We start from the raw sequence: 18802 nt of genomic DNA on the forward strand, positions 1-18802 counted from the left end.
TGGATCTGAGAGAGTGGGAGGGAGAGAGTTGCGGATCAGGGCAACTCTGGGTGAGCACAATCGTCGGCTGAAATGCGTTGCCCGCGGTGCGACACTTATTTTCACCCAGACCATTCATAATTGAATTGAGAGCGACACAGATTGAGACCTTTGCTCCTCGGAATTTGGCAGCAAGTGACGATTCTTCTACTTCTTGGAAATTCTTTTGGAATTCTTCTTGGACCTTCAAAAATGGTGATATTTTAACTAAACGACATCAGTCATAACGTTTACCTATTTGATTTAAGTAATGTTCGTATTGTTTTTGATTGAAACATTCGCAGTTGGTCCACACTCGATTAAACTTCTTATGCATTAATCCTAAAAAATATTTTCGTAACCACTTTCAATTTTACTCGTAACTGGCACTTGACGAGTTCCCATCGATGTTCCATTGTGTTTTTCCTCCGTAATTTAATGCTATAGTTACTTTTTGGGCTCATTTTTCTCTGTCCGAGCAGTTGAGCGGCTCACTCACGGCATTACACTATTGAGATTGTTTGCGTAAAACGTGAAGATTCGCCTCCCGGTCAATTGCTATGCCCTCGGGTCATTTTTACACTCATCTTTTATTCTCCTATTTAATTGGTTGAGTTTATAAATTGAATATGCGAAATTCTTCAGAATATTCATTTGACGAGCATGCACTCTTTTTTCAGACAATACAAGAATACAATGAAATTCATTCGACGACCACAGTTTGAAATACAGTTTAAACGCGAGGAGGAACCTTACTTATGAATAGGTGGGATGAGTAGCGCCATTCTTAAGTTCCAAGAAATGATTTAAGATTTCGAGACGCGCATAAAAACGAATGCGTCTGGATAGATATATCCATTCCCTTTCCGCATGAGGACGTTACCTTTGAAAATAAGAGTCTCGTAATACTTCCGTCAATTGTTTCCCGGCAATTCAAGATAAGGTAGTCGGAAGGTAGGAAACGGTGCAAGGACACGATGGAGTGCTATGTAAATTAAAACTCCGTGTAATTAATTATTCATATATTACCATCAGTTTTATTTTTCCAAAGCCATACATTTGCGTTTTTATACATGTTCATTTCCGCTGTCACTTGATAGTAAGGAAAGAGGGGATTAGAAAAGATGCAAATAGGAGAAAGCAGTAATTTTTTAAATTAATGTCGCCGCCGCTCGTTCGGAGGCAAGAGCGAGGAGAAGAATGGGATGGGAAGGAGGGGGGGAAGGGAGGGTGGAGATGGGGATGGGGGTGGGGAGAGGAATGATCATTCCCTTTGTCGGTGTCCGGGTGAAGGGCAGGGCTGGGAATTGTGACACACTGTGACCACTTGAGGACTTCCATGATGGCGCCCAAGGGACACAAAGAAGGGTTGGCTTCCTCGACGCATTGACGTTCCCTCGTAGTGTCATATTCACGGGTTACGACGGACGCTTCTCTTGCCGGGGAAGATGCTTCGTGACTCCATTGTCTCCCGACGCCGTCGAAGGTGTTTGCTATTGTCGAGGCGTGCGTATCGCCGTGGAGCTCGAGTCTCTTAGGGGGCGGAGGGCAGTGACAGCATGGTTTCCGGGGACGGGGTCAAGGGGCGAGATTCCAGCCTTTAGGCCTTGGGGGCCTCGGCGGCTTCGGCGGCGGGTGAGGGCGAGGGGAAGATCCTGTTGGGGAAGGCAGGGTTGTAGTAGGGGTTGAATCCTCTGTAGCCTGGGTATCCGTGGTAGCCGGGGTAGGCACCAGGGCGGTAGAGGTTGGGGTTGTAGATGTTGGGGTTGTAGACGTTGGGGTTGTAGAGGTTGGGGTTGTAGATGCCGGGGTTTACGGCGGGGTTGACGGGGAATGGGCGTGGAGGCACGACCGGGGCGACGGCGCCAACGGGAGCGGGAAGTCCGGCCCGGACGGGACCTGGGAGGGGTCCTGGAACGACTCCGGCCCTGACAGCTGCGGCCTCCTGGACCTAAGGGGAAAAATCGACGAGATTAAACGGCGGCTTATTCTGTAAACGTCCTACTCTGAAATGGCGTAACGTATGGGTGCCGAATCCGAAGCAAATGTGAATTTATATACGATTGAAAACATATGCAAAAGATGTTCCCGAGCTGACTTTAGAGTACTTTAAGATTTTTAAAGAAAAGTTGCGCGTGCACATTGCCAAAAAATTACGATGAAGTCATGATGTGAAAAGGAATTGTTTAAGATTTTGTCGGATATTGATATTATAAGAGTAGATTACGCATTATTTCAGTTGGCTAACTGAAAAGCGTTTTTTAATCTAAACTTTCCCATTCATAAAGTATTAGTTTCAATTATCGTAGGGCTAACTTCCGACCAACTGCAATTAATGATATTTAAGAAGATTTAGAATTCTGGTGTCAGTGAAAATGCAATGGTTCTCGGTAGAGAATTGTGCACATCAGGAAATATCTCTCCCGGTGTATTCGTCGCGACGAAAAGAACATTACACGTATAGCTAGAGCGTCATTGGAGTGTGAATCTCCTGCGAATGGAGTTTGGTTGCGTGTGATGCCGATTTATTAGTTTATTCAGAAAATAGGATGAAGTTATGGGTAATTAAATAAGTATATCCAAATGTATGTGCTTCGTAAAACTTTCAATGATAATTTTTCTCTTAGTAATTAAAATTTTATTGACGAAATACATTTTTAGGACAAATGCACATATATAGTAATCAGCCAATTATGAACTTGAAATCATAATGTGATTATGTTCGAAAAAGACGGATAAGGAATTCAAAATTTGAAACGATGAGAATTCCAACAGAGCAATGGGGTAATTTGGTCACATTTGTGATAAAATACGTACAATATTGTCTCCTCGGTAGTAATCAAGCATTTGCTTGGAAGTCGAGTGATTTTACTAACGTAGAAGAATATCCCAAAATAATTAGAGCGTACTAGCTGCTGGATGTGAAGACAATTGGTAAGCAGTGCGTAGTAAAAGTGGATTCGTTAAAGTAACATAATTTGAGCCTGTAAAGTAGTGCATAGATGTTATCAGAAAATAAAAGGGTTCTTTAAATATTCGGTCAAATATATTAAATAAACGGTTCAACATTTTACTAAGGTTTATTAACCTTTTATTATAATTCTATAAATCCATCCCCCATTCTTTTTAAGGTACCAAGTAAGATTTTCTTACTCGGTACCTTAAAATGAATCTTATGAAATATAATAATTGAGGTATTCTGAAAGTGGATATAAATGAAAATTCGCTTGTAGTATAACTTGGGTGAGATTAGTCATTCGAGTGCAATATCACGCCCCGACCCAGGGAGAGAGAAAGAGAGAGAGGGTCGGAGAGTTTCCAGTGCTCATTTCTTTCGGCCGTTGAAGTCGCCATGAGGGAGAGAGAGGGGGGGCGTGGCGTGGTGTCTCACCTGTGCTGCGACGGAGCGGGAGATGGCGGGGTTGATGGAGCTGCCCTCGGGCTGGAAGCCGTTCTCGTCGGCGATATAGTTGACGGTCACTTGGGATCCGTCATCTGCGATGTACGTGTACGAACCAGTCACGGCGTTCGATTCGGCGACCGTCCCGGGATTCCTGAGGGCCCCTGACTCCTGGCGGGAGCTACCGTCGGCAGAAGCGTACCTGAAAGGAGAGGAAATGCTTTCGTTTATTATTGGTATTTTGGGAAGTGCGACATTGGAGGAAGGCCGCGTATACTGGAAGTCATCGGCGCAGTGCTTGCTGACATCCATAATGATCTCGCACTGAGCGAATGCAGTGGATATTCAAAGAAAGGTAACGGAAGGATTGAGGAGCGAGAAAAATGTATGAATAGCTCATTGAAAACATTTATGTTGTTCATAATCGTTCCATCAGATGGAAGAAGAGATATTTCAACCGCTCTTGAGCAGACTAGCATTACTTTCCTTTCGATTCATGGAGAACTCAGTATTCCAGCACTGGAATACTGAGCCCTTTTAGTTAATGTGCGTTTATTCCTCTCCATCTGTTGGCTTTAGAGTGCTACAGACGGGGTCGGATAATACTTCGGACAATGTGCACATATTTCTGCAATATGAAACTAGACAATTTTTCAATTGCAATTGAGTTGCTAAAGGTGTGTTTTGGGAGAGTACTATGATATTGTACACATACTCATACCTTATTAGTCATAAATTTATAAGATAATATGTCCTTCTCTGTCCATGAGTGAATTATTGTACCATTTCACATACCCATTAGAGAGGCTATGAACGTCTCAGAAACGGAAAAAAACGATACAAAGATTGTTTTCCATGCATGTACACATGTATGAGAGTTTATTTTCATTCTCATTTTTAATCTTGAAGATTCTGCATTAAAATATAAGGCTGAAGAAAAGGTTAAGATGGGTGAATCAAGATCCTGTTTGCATTAAATGATTCATTTTTACCAAGGCCATCCTTCTCAAGGGTGCAATTACCTCGTTATCTAACGCGGTTGGTTTGGGATAGAGGAGTTTTATTGCTCCTTCCATAAAAATGTTCGCTCTTTCACTCTTTTCCATTTCCCAAAGAGAGGTTTCCTCGTAATGTCGAGGTGGTAAAGCAGCAAGTTCTTAATTTTACGGCTTCATGCCACAGAGATCACGGATTAAGTGCTGAACCGAGCCCCTGGAGCATTATAGCTAAGGCGATTGAAAGGCTCAGACCCTTCTCCCCGCGGATCATTTCCTTCGATCCACGCTTAAGGCTACACCTTTGAACCATTGTGTCCCATGACGTCAAGCGAGTTCCGCCCAGCCCAGTTCATGAGTGTAATGGTAGGGACAATGATCTCTTACCCATAATACGGCCATGGAAACATGTAAAATCCAAGAGTTTCTTTAATTATTCCATAATATATAATTTAACTTAGCCAAAGCTCTAGATAGATACTGCGATGCTCCTTTGCTCACTTTCACTTTCCATTAGATGGCAGTGACCAAATTGGTGATTGGTGAATTCATGGACAGTCATTTACCGAACCCTTCGCTCTCGCTTCCCAGCTATAATAGCCCATTCACTTCTTTCCGTGCGTAGAGTATAAACGATGTTGGCATGGCTCCACTCTTCGTTTTATTTCTTCATGAATTTTATTCATAACCAATTAAGCACTCCTCCATATACCATAAATCCGAGTAAAGACAAGGGACATACAGGTTGCGCAACCCCTATGGCATCCGGCGCACGAGTCTCTCCAATGAAGGCCCCATTCCTCCACCCCCCCCCTTCGCCAGATGGTCCCGTATTGTTGCCGCCCAAATATACTCCGCCGTAAAGGTCAAAGAGCGAGTCGTCTGCGCCTCGTGGAAAGTTCACCGCGACTCGTTCCTTCCGGGCGGACCACGCATCGCCGGAGAAGTAAGTGACCCTCGGCGCGTGAGGTGCTCCCCTCAGCCGCTATTTTCGGGTAAATTGTCTGCATCGGCGATCTCTCTTGCGTGAGAGGGTGGAAGTGAGGGAGGGCAAAACTGTGGTGAAATAACGCTGAGTAGCGGTAACGTCTTCGATTAAGTGGACCATGGAAAAAATATTGCACTCGGGAACGAATTCAATTGGTCAATTAGGTTTTTTGTGTAACTCCGGAGTAAATATCCTTCTGGAATACGTATGGGTTAGTTAATTTATCAGAGAGCGAAACTGAAAGCCATAATTCCTTTGGTCAACGTATGCGAGTTAAATATAACGCAAATATCATGGCCGTTATGAAAACTTCACTTTTTAAATGGAAGTACGTGCGCGGAAGTAGGATTCGCCTTTCCACATTTGTAATGAAGAGGTGATCAAGGCCTGAATTTCAAAGCTTCGTGGTCCATTTGACCGGATTTGGTACAAATAGTCATTGAAATGGATAAGACAAAATGCGATTAATTATTACCTATTACCGTTGTTATTTTTGCTATTGCCGTAGCGACCCACGGCGTCGTCATCGCCCGCCTCGGGCGCTCTGATCCTTTCGCTCCGACCCATTTGTCCACGGAGAGGCGTCGCTCCTTCTCCCCTCCCCCCCTGTTCTCCGCCCAACACCCATCTTTAATCCACTCCCATTCCATTGACGTCTACGCGCTTATCATGCTGATGTATGCGAGAAGCCGATAAGTGTATTTTAAATGCCCTTAACTTATTTGAAATCTATTTATCCGTAACATTAACTTTGCGGGATCTCGCAGTGGATGCATTCTATCGTTAAAGTCTCTGGATTTCTAGGCTTTAGAAGTTGCCTAGAAGTAACAATTAACACCACAGCTAATTATGCACAATGTTTCTATTTATTAATATCAATAATTCAGTTTTTGGGCTCCCAAATTAGTGGATTTATATTAAACCTCCTTGAATAATCATTGGTGAAAAGGCGTGTGAAAGGAAATATCCGAATTTTGCACAGAGTTCATAGACCAGGATGAAACAGCTGACGCATAAAAAAAAGTTGTTAAAAATTCTCGCGAAATCCCAAAAGAGAACTGCTCACTTATGAGCATTATAACTTTAGGACTATTCATGGATCATTGCATTCTGAGTCAAAGCTGTGAAATAGCTCAGAGTAGTATGTTACAATTACTTTCTTGGATAAATATGTTCAGCGGCTAAAACTTTAATATTTTATCCCTTCACTTTACAATGCTAGCGACGAAATTAGCACACAAGTGTACATCTGTGATATGTTACTATTCTTTCAGCCTGTATGAATAATATTACTGGCGTTTGAAATATTGAAATAATTATTTGTGCATTGGTCGTTAAATTGATGTCTCTGTTCTTTTCGCCGTTCAGAGTTAATTGTTGAGCAGTTCAAAAATCTCAGTGATTGTGTATTGAGAGAAAAATTTATAATAAATTTTATTTATGCCATACCAATTGCTATTATCAATGAAAAATTGAGAACTAAGTGGCATGCATAAGTGGATACTAACAATATCCTGATGGTTGTTTCCATTTATGTAGATCCCCTGATCATTTGAGTATACTTAAATTGCTTGCTTTGAGAGTCACGTAATATGACATCAGAGTTCACAAATGACTAAGACGAAGAATCTCAGCAGTGGTACTAAAAGATATACTACACAACCCCCATCCTACCATGATAAATAACGCAGATGTATTACGTCAGCAACGATATTCGTTTACTACCGTGATCGAATTTCTGCCACAACCTTTCGGTAGTTGAAAACCTTAACGTGGCAAGTTAAATAAAGTTGTGGGCTCGAACACCGAAGACAAATCGCGGTTAGAAGGTCAGGAAGGATCCACGCGTGAATTGATAGCCGGCCGACTGGCCACTCGGAGGCCATCAGTCGAGATAGATAGACGCCCACTCGGTTCGCGAACTCCTCAGAAAGCATTTCAACCCGATAGTGGTCCCCGTCTCCCTCCCTCTCGCCCCTCCGCAACCATGACGGGCGACTTTCCGACCCTGAGCACACTCCCCCCCCAACCGCTGCGGGGAATGGTGGTCGCAGGTGGGGCGGCCTCATTGCAATGGACCCTTGGTCTGAGGCGAACTGCCTGATACGTTGTCTGGGTGTCGTCCGTCTAAACCCGCCGAGGGGTTGAGTGAGTGACCCAATTTATCTTTCAGTTATTAAATAAATATACTCTTATATCATATTAATACCCTTGGAATAATAGGTGTCCAGTTCAATTTAACTCATCTCGCTCGAAACAAATATGCAGTTATCTAAGAGAATTTTTCAAACTCGGAGGCGCGCTGCAAAGTTGTGTTCAGTTGGAGGATTAATTTCAGTCAAATTTTGGACTGGAATGGGATAACATTATTTCTCTGCGTCATATATATGAAATGTAATTAATCTCCGTTTCATATTCCTTTTGATAAAATTAAAGCAAGGAAAAAACTGTATTATAAATAAGCGGGTTGCATGTAAACCCTTATAATTACGGTTTTAAAAGAAATGGGGAAAGAGCGTCCGGAAGTATCTTAACCATTTGCACGAATTCAGAGGGAACTGAAAAATAGACGACTCATCACAAAACCATTTGTCCAAATTTCTTTTCCGTGTGAAGACGAACTGAAGCCAGACTGTTTTCAACAAACTTTAAATGAAGTCTATGTACTTTGGAGGAGTTAAAAGTTATAATTAATGCGCTTTAAGTAGAAAGCCGTTGGGCGTTGACTGTTTATATTTCAACCTAGAATTCATGGTGAACTAATATTTCTCCGTTATTTTAACTAATCGAATGTGACACAATATCTCCCTAAAAATTCATATAATGTTGTTTCTAACTACAATTGACAGAATACTAACTGTGTAAGACATTTGATTAGGAAATGTACTTTCCTTTGAATGGAAAATCAAGTTCAGTAATGAAGGGTATTTTTTATTAGAGTAACCCTTATGATATGAGAAATGTTAAATCAGCATTCAGTAAAAAATTTAGATTCATAAGACGGAATTTCGATACAAAGGCAGCAAACCTACATTCATTAGGAATCAGAAATGACCGCAATGCGAGAAAATTGAAGATGAATTCGCTTCAACAGTTTCTCGAGAATGAATTGGGTGCACGGAGGAGGTGGACATAGAGACAGTCCCGCTCGCTCGCCAATCGCGGGGTGATGATGGATACTCACTGGAAGGTGTAGGAGCCATCGGGGCTGAGGTCGAAGGACTTTTCGAGGATGGGCACGAAGGCGCCGGGGCCGAACCGAGCGGCGGCGGCGGCGCCTGGTGGCGGCGGAAGCGGCGCCTGTGGTGAGGCCGTCGCACACGACACCAGCACCACGGCGAGGAGTAGAGCTGCGGTGGAGTGCTGCGGAGAAGAGAAGGGGTGAGATCCAGGGAAAGGGGGAGCTCCCCGTGCGCCACTTGCTAGGCGCACCGCGGAAGCGAACAAGTTCATGAGGGATTCCCAAATGCATCTCGGCTGGCGTATAATTAATCTCGAGTATAGTTTCTTTTCTACAGAGCCACTATGTGCACGAAGCATTTAATTTAGCCAATGTGACCGCAACGGTCACATTGATGGCGTGCTAATTTTGAAATATTTTCACTTACAGCAGATCATGAAAAGCGCGAGAAGAGAAATATAATTTCCTTCGTACTACTCCAAACAAAAGTAAATTCTTTATTTTAAAATAAAACGTAATTTTCAAAACCAGTTTATTCATACCAAAGGCAGGATAGAAAAAACCTAAGAAAGTATTTTATACATTAAAATGTGAAGCTGGAATGCAATTCCAATTGGGCAAACCGGAAGAGAATAGAAGAACACCAACTCTGTTTCATAAACAGAATTATAATATTTCTCTTCTCGAAATGTATGATCGAGTAAGTCTTCAAAGGCATTTTCACCTCCCAAATATCCCGTTTAGAAAAGAAGAAACCCAGGTATGATTTTTTAGAACAATTTGAAATGATACATTGCCTAGCTTTAAATAACTCTTAAGTATATACATTTCGAATTATTCCCTCCTCCCAGTATCCAAACAGCTGACCTCATGTCATTCCACCCTCTCGTCCTCCCTCCCTTTCCACCCCAACACCTAGCATAAGCAGCTTCATCCCCCTGCTCTTCTCATCCCTCTGATAGGTGACCGCGCACCCTTACGCCGTCAATTATCGCATCTCATCGCCACACTTTGTCCAGCGCCGACTCCGCGCGAAATGAATGGAACATCCAACCACTCACCCCACCCCCTACGCCTCTCTTTCCAGCCCCCAAAAGGACTAGAGTAAAGCTCCAGTTCAGTTTAATGCAGTTACCTCTCCTGAAGATGTCGCACGGCGGCGAAACCTCTCAGGGGCGCAACAGTTATTTTAATGTAAAATTACTAAATATTCCAAGCTAACTATTCTAACTAACTAACTATTCTAATACTAAGCTTCTATTCTAACCATAAAGCAGTTCCACGAGATAACGCCGAAAACCATTTCTTAAGGCTCAATGATATACATGTAAATACTTAGCTGAGGCTTTGATGGACGTTCTACGATATTTAGGTGATGCCTACCTTGGCTGATGGCATAGTTATTCCTAATTAGTATGCACTTATGATTTTAGTTAGGTCCCGTGGAACCACTTTTGGAAGTATTTTCATTATTTAGCTCATGATTGGTAAAATAAAAGATGCAATATTATTAGTTTACAAACCCTTTTCAAAACCAAAATAGAATAGAAGTTATTTCTTAAACAAGTAACTTAAATCTATGATGAGCCCTAGACGCATGCAACCCGAGCTACAACGCATCGATGTTTGAAATTTTTTCTTGGTTCAATTCTACTTCATCGGCATGATGAGCAAAACTACTCCTGGATTTTAATACTTTCAAAATATCTGAGTGCGGAGCTCATGCAAGAGTCTAGCATCACAAGCAACTTCTTTTATTATCATATACCATTTACTACTAGTGGAGTGGAATGTCAATTAATAATTGAAGGGAGTTATTTCTTTCCAATGAAATAACTGCAGTGAAACAAGGCCCACGCTCCTAAAGAATTTTCCCAGGAAATGCAAATTTCTTTCAAGAGAAGAGATTTAAGGCGTGCTCAGGCGTGCCTGGAAGTGAGTAGGCGACATTTATGATATTGCGAGGCACGCAAGCTCCTCTCTCTTTCCATAGGTAATCGAAGAAAGTCTTCCTCCTCCGAACAATGGGAAGGCCAATGAGGGGCGAAAGACGGGAGCGACCTTTCATTCATTCATTCATCCCTGCATCTGAGGGGGCGGAAGGCGCCCGAGGGTGCGGAAGGCGACCGAAGGGGCGGTCTCTGGTAGTGCGTTCGCCTGGCCCGCCGTCGCGCGTGCCACACGCGACCCAAATCCATTTTTAAATGAACTATCGGCCCCTTCTCCTCATTAAATCTTTTGTGATACCCAGAAGAATAGGACGACCACTCCCTCCTACCACCTCCTCACCTTTCCCTTTCCTCCCCCTACCCGAAGAGGAAGCATCCCGCGCAACGTCTTTCCCGCGGACGGATAATTGCGCCGACGACGCCTACTCAAGTGGCCTGCGCTGATGGAGTCGTCGCTGTGGTGACGAGGATTTTGATTATCTCGATCAGTTCGAGGAAAATTACTTTTATATTTTTGTTCCCCGAAGTTACCAATTTCAAAAATATATTATTTTATGAAAAGGAAACAAATATTCACTGTATGCCTTACGGCATTTGACAAAACTATGTGCCAGTATAATATTCATCGTCCAGGGAATTGTTTTCCAGATAATACCACTATTATACACCACTATTTCATGGGATCAATCGTGATACAACTGCGAGAATTAATTATCTTTTGAAATGTAAATACTACATTACATAGGTTACAAAGCTCTCTGTTCAAATCGAATTGAGAAAATGGTTGAAGAAATTTACTATCGTATAACGTTCGCGGTTCTCAGCTTATTTGGCCTTTATTTTGTCTTTGTTTTATTTTGCCTTTCGATGATTCGTATGGGGCAAAAACTATGCTAATACATTTTACATTTAATATGATACTATGAAAAGTATTCAACTTCCGAATAGACATGTCTTAATGGTCAATTTAGTTGTTGGACGTCATCTTAAATAAATTTAAAGATTTTATATTCCGGTGACTAGCCTCTATACTGTTTGATTGAACGCATAAATTTTGCCGTCGTTGTAGATACAGTAAAAGCCTGATAGTGTATAAATGGTATCATTGTTTCCAAAAGTATAGTTAGTTAAAAGTACTCAGTCGTTTCACCAGTGAATGTATGTTTGCCCTGAATTTACATATAGATATCCTCCTTAGATAACATTTGGGCGAAGTTTCTTTAGAGTTTTACAATTGGTATACGCCCACTTAGAGCGAAAACGATATCAACCTAATTGATAGGGCTCTGAGGTATAGTATATAAGTCTCAGAATACTAATGAGATTGGATTCCTTTCGACAAAGGATGTTAATAGTAAACGTAGAGGTAGATTAACCCCCATTCCGTAAAGACTAGTCGGGACTGTTTTTCTTAGGAAGAGATAGAACTTGAGAGCACGAAGGAGCACGCGAAGTAAGCAGCGTTCGAAAAAGGTTCTAGCCGAAGGGGTATGGGAGCGAAAGGGTTCAGGAACGGGGCCGCCGTGGTACTCACCATCATCTTGGTCGTCACGATCTCCGTCTTGTTCTTCGACTGGAAGCGAATCCTGTGGATCGGAATGGATCTCTCGGTTGTGAGGTGACGATGGAGACCATCCGCGGCCCTTATATACACCCTCGGAGCCGGATCACCTGGGGGTGGGGCGCGAGGGGCGGTCGGAGTTGGGGGAGGGCGCCTCGGCCACTCGGGATTCGGCCAGGAGGGCGCTTCCCTCGCCCTCCATCAAGGGTCGCGGGACGACCCCCTTTCCGGATCATCTCTCGCTCGCCATTCCCCCTTCCTCCGTGCCTCGCGTTCGCCCGAACCGCGCGCCCCTGTGCCACCCCCCCCCCTCCTCCCCGTCGCCTCCTTTCGATCTGGACCGCCTCTCGGGTGCCCTTCCCAACGGATCGCCTCCCTGCCACCGCCTGGCCACTCATCCGGCCACATTCGCCCCGAACGCACGTCCCGGCGAAGGAGGCCTCCTCCCGCGTGATCCCGAAAACGCCGCGACGGCCCCCCGCCCTGGCGGCCCGCGCCCCCCGACGCACCCACTTGAAACGGCGGCATCCCCGCACACGCCTTCTCCCCTCTTCATCTCCCGGAGTGTGCTGTCGTCGCCGTGCTGCTGCGAGGAGAGTGCTCGGGCAGGATCACAGGGCCACCCGCAATGGTCTCCTCTTCGTTGGCCGCGTATCGCGTGCGTGCTTACTCATAGGATTTAGCTGCAGTCGCTTCGTGCTGCTACGAAATGAAAGTTTGGATAATAGCACGCTTCGATTCAAATATAGGTGTGGAAACCTCCGACAAATTCACGTCTGGCTCTCAATTTTATTGTTGATTTGGATTCGATTTCCGGAATAATTTCAGCAAATTAGCCGGAAAAATACCACCAAATAGCATTAAATAACGGGAGTTTAATATCTACGAAATATTTAGTTCGCCAGTTTTCACTTTGTTAGTTGCTTTTAATAGGTGGTAATGAAATATAAAAATAATTCATTCATAGCATCATCACGAGTACTTATTTGGGATGGGACTCAACGGGAATAGGTGTACTTGCTAGAGAATAACGTAATGTATCACAAACAGGGTCATGGAGAAGATAATCTGGTAGCTTTCCTCTTCAGGAGAATCAGTTTTCTTTCAGTTCACTTTCTATAGGTGCCATCGTTGATCAGCATTTGGCAGAATAACTAAGTGTTCTAGCACACAGTATTTTAATGATCCTCTTATGAAATAAAAGCATTCTTGTAAATGGCATACGTAAATATTTATTTCTTAGCAACATTATTATGTTGACATAATCACAGCTTACATATATGTTAGGGATATAGCTTGCATTTTTCCATATTGCATGAGTACAGATTTGTAAGAAAACTTTATTCTGTCAGAATATCACCGCCGAATTCTATACCACCGAATGACATCCTGCTGTGCTGGGCAGGCTTCCGCTTTAGAATTTTGATATGCGCTGCGCGGTACAACGCGTCAATCAATCCAGGCAAGTGGCGCCTCCGCCGGTCTGATAGGAGCTAGACTAGAGCACATCGGGGCATTTGTCGCAACAAGCTTTCATTTTTGCTCATTTAGGATACTAATCGTAATTAATAATTGAAGTCCTTGAAATAATTGTGTATCCAATATCTGGCGACATATTTGACACATTTCATATTTATATTTAAAATTATCAGCTAGAATTAGCATATATTGATTGGAGTTAATACTGTAGGAAAAAGAAATGTCGCCTTTTTACTAAAATACTTCTTTCCTTTTGAGTTAATATTCGGAAGAATCGTGGCCAAAATCTCACTTGAGTTGTGCGGAAAATAATAGCTACGGTATTCATTAAAAAATTAAAAGCTCTCATACGGTAGTTGGCGGAAATATATCTCCTCCTACCATCAACTGGTGCATGAAGGATTTTATTTCATGGAGCATTTTTCTATGAAGTTTTATCTTCCCAGATGAAATGTTTTCAAGCATGGAGGCTTGTCAAGCCTTCAGTGAGCTGCATGCCATTCTCAATTTTTAATACATTCAGGCCGGAAGCGGAGAGGTTTTTTCCATGAGGTTAAGTGAAGGTTATTTTACGGATAAAGGCAACTTGGTCACCGGGCATTGCAGTGACAGCTTCCGGCGAGAGGGGGCGGAGAGAGGCAAGCCCTTCGGAGGATCGTCGACTGTGATAAAGCCATTGGCACGTATTCTTAAGGGTTACCTTCCGTGCTATTATTCTCCTCCTCCGCAGTCGAATCTTCGCAGTGAAAATTAGCGAAGACCCAAGTGCGCGCATCAGTCATTCAGCTGTGCAAGCAGGTATTTGGAAGGAACTGCGAAGGTGCCCGCGGCGAGTTATTATTATTTTTAAGTGCTTCATTTGAATTTTCATTCTCTCTGGGTGCTCACAACGGAGGCAAGTGAGCACTTTTACGGGTTGCGACGTTCGCATTTTTTTAGAAGCAAGAACTGCCATCAATTTATTTTAAGGTGCCCCGACAGATGTCACATTGCTTCGTCGCATGAGCGGAGAAATTTCAATCGTGGCAACACGTCTCGCGAGCCTGCGTGACGAATGCAATTCGGCAGTCATCTCCCTCCACGCACGCGAGTCATGCCGTCGCGTCAACCAGCGTGCCGCTAAGGTTTCGTCTTATAACTGGATCTTTTTAATAAAATATAAGACTTAGAAATAATTCCAGAAGTGTCACTCTCTTCTTTGATTCCCTTTCTATACGTTTTTTCTTTTAATTGCATGTAAAACTAAGCGTAAATTCTTGGAGCATTTGTTAAGATGTCGTTTAATTAGTTTGAAGTTTTTATTTTCACGTATTTTAGGAAATGATTATAAAAAATAGAATCACACGTGTTTTAAATGATATGCGCTCCATGGTAGATTTCGCGATACATTCTATACGAAGACAAATGAATAAAATAGCGCATCAGGAGAATCTTATTTCACCATACTTTTTCCTTAAATTTGGGCAATCGCGGGGTTTTTAACCCTTCCTAAGTACATTATAAAGTTAGCGGGATAGATGTGAAATGAGGATCAACATGAATAAAGCAAGTATTTTGAATTTTTCGAAAAATCGGAAGGTTACCTTAACATTATGAAAAGGAGAGTAAAAACTAGAAAAGTTGGAGCAAGTCCAACCTAGATTGTCAAAGGTCGAACGCGAGTATTGTGTAAGAAAAAATATTTTCTCAAGGAGGAAGGAAGTGATGACAGGGACTTTGATTAAGGATGTTAGGAAGAAGAGTCTCGTCAAAACTTTGATATGGAGCGTAGTTTTGTACGACTTGGGATAATTGCCATTGAAGGAAGGTAATACTCGCAGGTCTGTATTGGAGGCTTTTGAAATGTGGTTGTGGACAAGGATGCAGAAGGAGATATGGACTGAAAGGAAAAGAAACGAGTAAGGGCAAGGTGAATGGAGGGGTAGGAATTATATTTACCACGCGAAATTGAAGAGAGGCTTATTTTAATGTCGGATGTCAGTTCCTGCTTTGCTATGCGAGGCTAGAAAATGTAGCGTTGTGCCGTGCCCGTATTCTGCGTGCAAGTAAAACCTCCCTTAACCGGTAAAATGCCAGTAACAATAATCTACCATAACAATACTGCCCATAAAAATATAATTCGCATTTAAGTGAGAATTAAAAAATAAGCTTCTGAATAATTTCATAGTCTCCAATTACTCTTGATATTTTCATTTTATGTATGCACATTCAACAGAGTTATTTGAGCCCTAATATACAGCTTTATTTTAAAATACACCAAGCCTTGAGTTCTACGTAATTTCAAATTAGCGTAAGATTCAAAGAAGACGTATTGAAAGAATGTCGGCGCATCGCAGTGATTCTCCGCAGAGGGGGACGAGACCTTCCGTTAGTCCAGACGCGGACGCGGCGGTGGTAAGGAGTCAAGTTCGAACAGAGAAATCCCTTTCTGGAGAAAGTGGTCTCGTTCCAGGAGGTGCGTGGGTCCATAGCTCCCCACCGAAGCGCAATATGGGGATTCATTTTGTTCGTGGCCCTTTGGTTGGTTAATTGGTGTGATGGCAGGGCGCGCGGAGGGCTGGTGGGCAGACCCCGACAGCGCGGCGATATGACATCCCCCTACGTGAAAGCCATCGGCTCATGGAAACTCTATTGCATCATTCTACTATTACTGTAATGGGAACCATGTATTCCCACAAAGTGACGCCCTATCCTATATTTATTTATCGATACCTATTCGTAAAAAAGAAAATTAATCGTTGGTATATTGCGAAATCGAGGAAGGAGTTAGGTAACATCATGTACAGCTACAAAACATAAAAATAACTTCAATAAAGCGTAATATTTTACTTGGTTAGTCTTCAGTATTCGAATATTCGTCACAGATGCGCAATTTTGTACCACTAACTCTTAGTGCTACTATAATTCAGAAAACATTCGTATTTGTCATGACCTATATAAATTAAATGATAAAAAGCTATTCAATATTAAGCTCATATTTTGAAATTCTCCTAATTCGTCAAGATATTTCCCACAAAGCTGGAGATTCGAAGCAAGAAATGGACTTTTACGATCAATACAAATTTGTGTCATGGTCATCATTCGAATACCCGTCAATGTCAACGGTAGTTTTATGCTTATATTATTCATCAGTGAGAAAAATATTCTTTCTTCCCTTGTGAAGCGTGGGAACTGGGTTCTGCGTAACAATATATCTCGTTCAAAATGCTGTTGATGCGCAGCGTTCCAAGAGGTACAGTAACAATTGAAATACCGAATTCAAACTTGAAAACCATCAAATATTATTGCAATCACTTTAATAAAAGATAGACGGTCATTGAGTCAGAATATGATCAGCATGATATTAAAAAGATCGACTCTTCCGGCTCCTATCTAGTTATCCAGTGCAGAAGTAAGCATTCACACCTAATTATTTCGGTAGGTATTCACAAACTATAAGCAAATCCACTCCTTCGGAATCGGTAGGATACGTGCCGATGTGTTTGAGAAGAACTGAGAAAAATGATCACCAGGTGGAGTGTCACGTGTCGGAGGGAGGCCTCCCGGGGAGGACACGGCACCAGTAAAATTTGTGTCCGTCGGGAGTTCATAGGCTTTCCTTTGGTGTTGAACCAGTGGAAGAGGGACCCCCGCGGTGAAAGTCTAATTTAGACACTCGCTCGCCAACCTTCCCTCCCCTAACCTCGCGGCACTACTTTACTAAGTCTGTTCAGCGCCTTTAATATCCTCTCAAGCCGTTGTTTCGTCAAAGTTTGTTATGATTAGGCAGGAGAACGAACAAATTACTATCAGTATGAAAGTAATAACTCGCAAAAGAAAAGACATCAGATGAAAATATTACTGGAAAGTTAACACTATATTTTTATAAAAACAGTCGCCATAACCTGCGTCAATATTTTATCTGGGACTATTCCTTGGCAAGAATTATTCAATATTTCGTTTCGCAGTGGTCGATAACGAAATGGTTCATTGTTTGGTTTTTAAACGGTCTTCATGTTTTAGAAACTACGTTCTGCCGAATTTGGTTATTTTTTTGTTAACTTGGCGCCCAGCTAGAAGTATTGATGAGTCAATTGCATAAGTTTTCTTGTGTTGTTTGTGATGGCTTCGCTAGCTTGTCATCTTTTCATTTGCAACTTTTACATTTCTGTTTTATTTGCAATTTTTATCCACTTCTGACTTGGCGTTTTGAGCGCCTCAGTGTGCCTTGCCGTGGACTTGGAATGAGGCCGAGAAGCAATATATCGACGATGCACATAGACGATGCCAAAAGACGGTAATATGTAATACCGATTGGCATGGGCGTGAGACAAATCGACACTCAATGTAACCGGTTGAATCACACTTAGCCATGGAAATCTAAAACTAAAGGGCGTTATTTCAGCTGTACGGTTGGTGTTGAAGTTGATGGTCGAAAAAAAAAATTATTGAAGTCCCTTTGTCAAAGTAAATTCAATAGGAAAACGAGGGGGTTCAAACGTGAAGCCAATTAAATGCTATGGCGTTGGGTTTAGGAAGGGGAGAGGTACGCGTGATGCCATTGCAGTAATGAGATTATTAGTCACGAGAAATATAGAACACAACCAGGAGGTATTTGCCTGTTTCGTAGATTTCGAAAAAGGGTTTGATAGAGTGAATTGGGAAACACTAATAAGTATATTGCAGAAAATGGGAATAGATTGGAGGGAAAAGAGAATAATCCGCAACTTGTACATGTCTCAGACCGCTCAGGTGCGGTTGGGAAACGGGGAGTCCGGATGGGCAGTGTTAGGAAGAAGTGTAAGGCAGGGTTGCCCATTATCACCGTTGCTGTTCACCTGTATGCAGAGGAAATGATTAAAGAGGCATGGGAAGAACTGGAGGTAGGAATGAAAGTGGGCGGGGAATTCGTAAAATCAGTTAGGTTCGCTGATGACCAAGATTTAATTTGTCAGTCAGCCAAGGGGTTGCAAGCATTCCTTAGTCAATTGGAAATTCAGTGCGACAGGTATAGGATGAGAATCAATATTAATTAAACAAAGGTCATGCGATTTTCTAGAAAGAAAAAGGCTAAGCTAAACATTAAAATAGGAGGGCAAAAACTAGAGCATTTAGAACAGTTTACGTACCTCGGTGGTGTTTCGGACCAACACGATCAAAGTAGTAGGGACGTAAGGAGAAGAATTGCGCTAGGCAAAGAGGCTTTCACAAGGACGAGGGAGTTGATGACAGGGACGTTGAGTAAGGATATT

At 42.6% G+C, this 18802-nt stretch overlaps 1 protein-coding gene across 1 annotated transcript; it reads right to left on the reverse strand.

Moving 5' to 3' along the window:
* Window positions 1-1134: 1134 nt before the first annotated feature.
* On the reverse strand, window positions 1135-12071 carry LOC139689349 (larval cuticle protein LCP-22-like). Its single transcript, XM_071586433.1, has 4 exons — window positions 12066-12071; window positions 8586-8764; window positions 3410-3620; window positions 1135-1969 (listed from the first exon to the last, which is right to left on the reverse strand). The coding sequence occupies exons 1-4, from the start codon at window positions 12069-12071 to the stop codon at window positions 1619-1621; spliced, it is 747 nt and encodes a 248-aa protein (XP_071442534.1). The 3' UTR covers window positions 1135-1618.
* Window positions 12072-18802: the final 6731 nt, after the last annotated feature.

This window comes from Hetaerina americana, unplaced genomic scaffold, assembly GCF_022747635.1.
Source record: "Hetaerina americana unplaced genomic scaffold, ioHetAmer1.1.p SCAF_22, whole genome shotgun sequence".
Classification (NCBI taxonomy): domain Eukaryota; kingdom Metazoa; phylum Arthropoda; class Insecta; order Odonata; family Calopterygidae; genus Hetaerina; species Hetaerina americana.

Coding starts and splice junctions, on each gene's coding strand:
- LOC139689349 (XM_071586433.1), bottom strand. Junction 3,621..8,585: donor GATGGCTCCTACACCTTCCA/GTGAGTATCCAT, acceptor CTCTCCTTTCAG/GTACGCTTCTGCCGACGGTA. Junction 1,970..3,409: donor CCCGCTCCGTCGCAGCACAG/GTGAGACACCAC, acceptor TTTTCCCCTTAG/GTCCAGGAGGCCGCAGCTGT.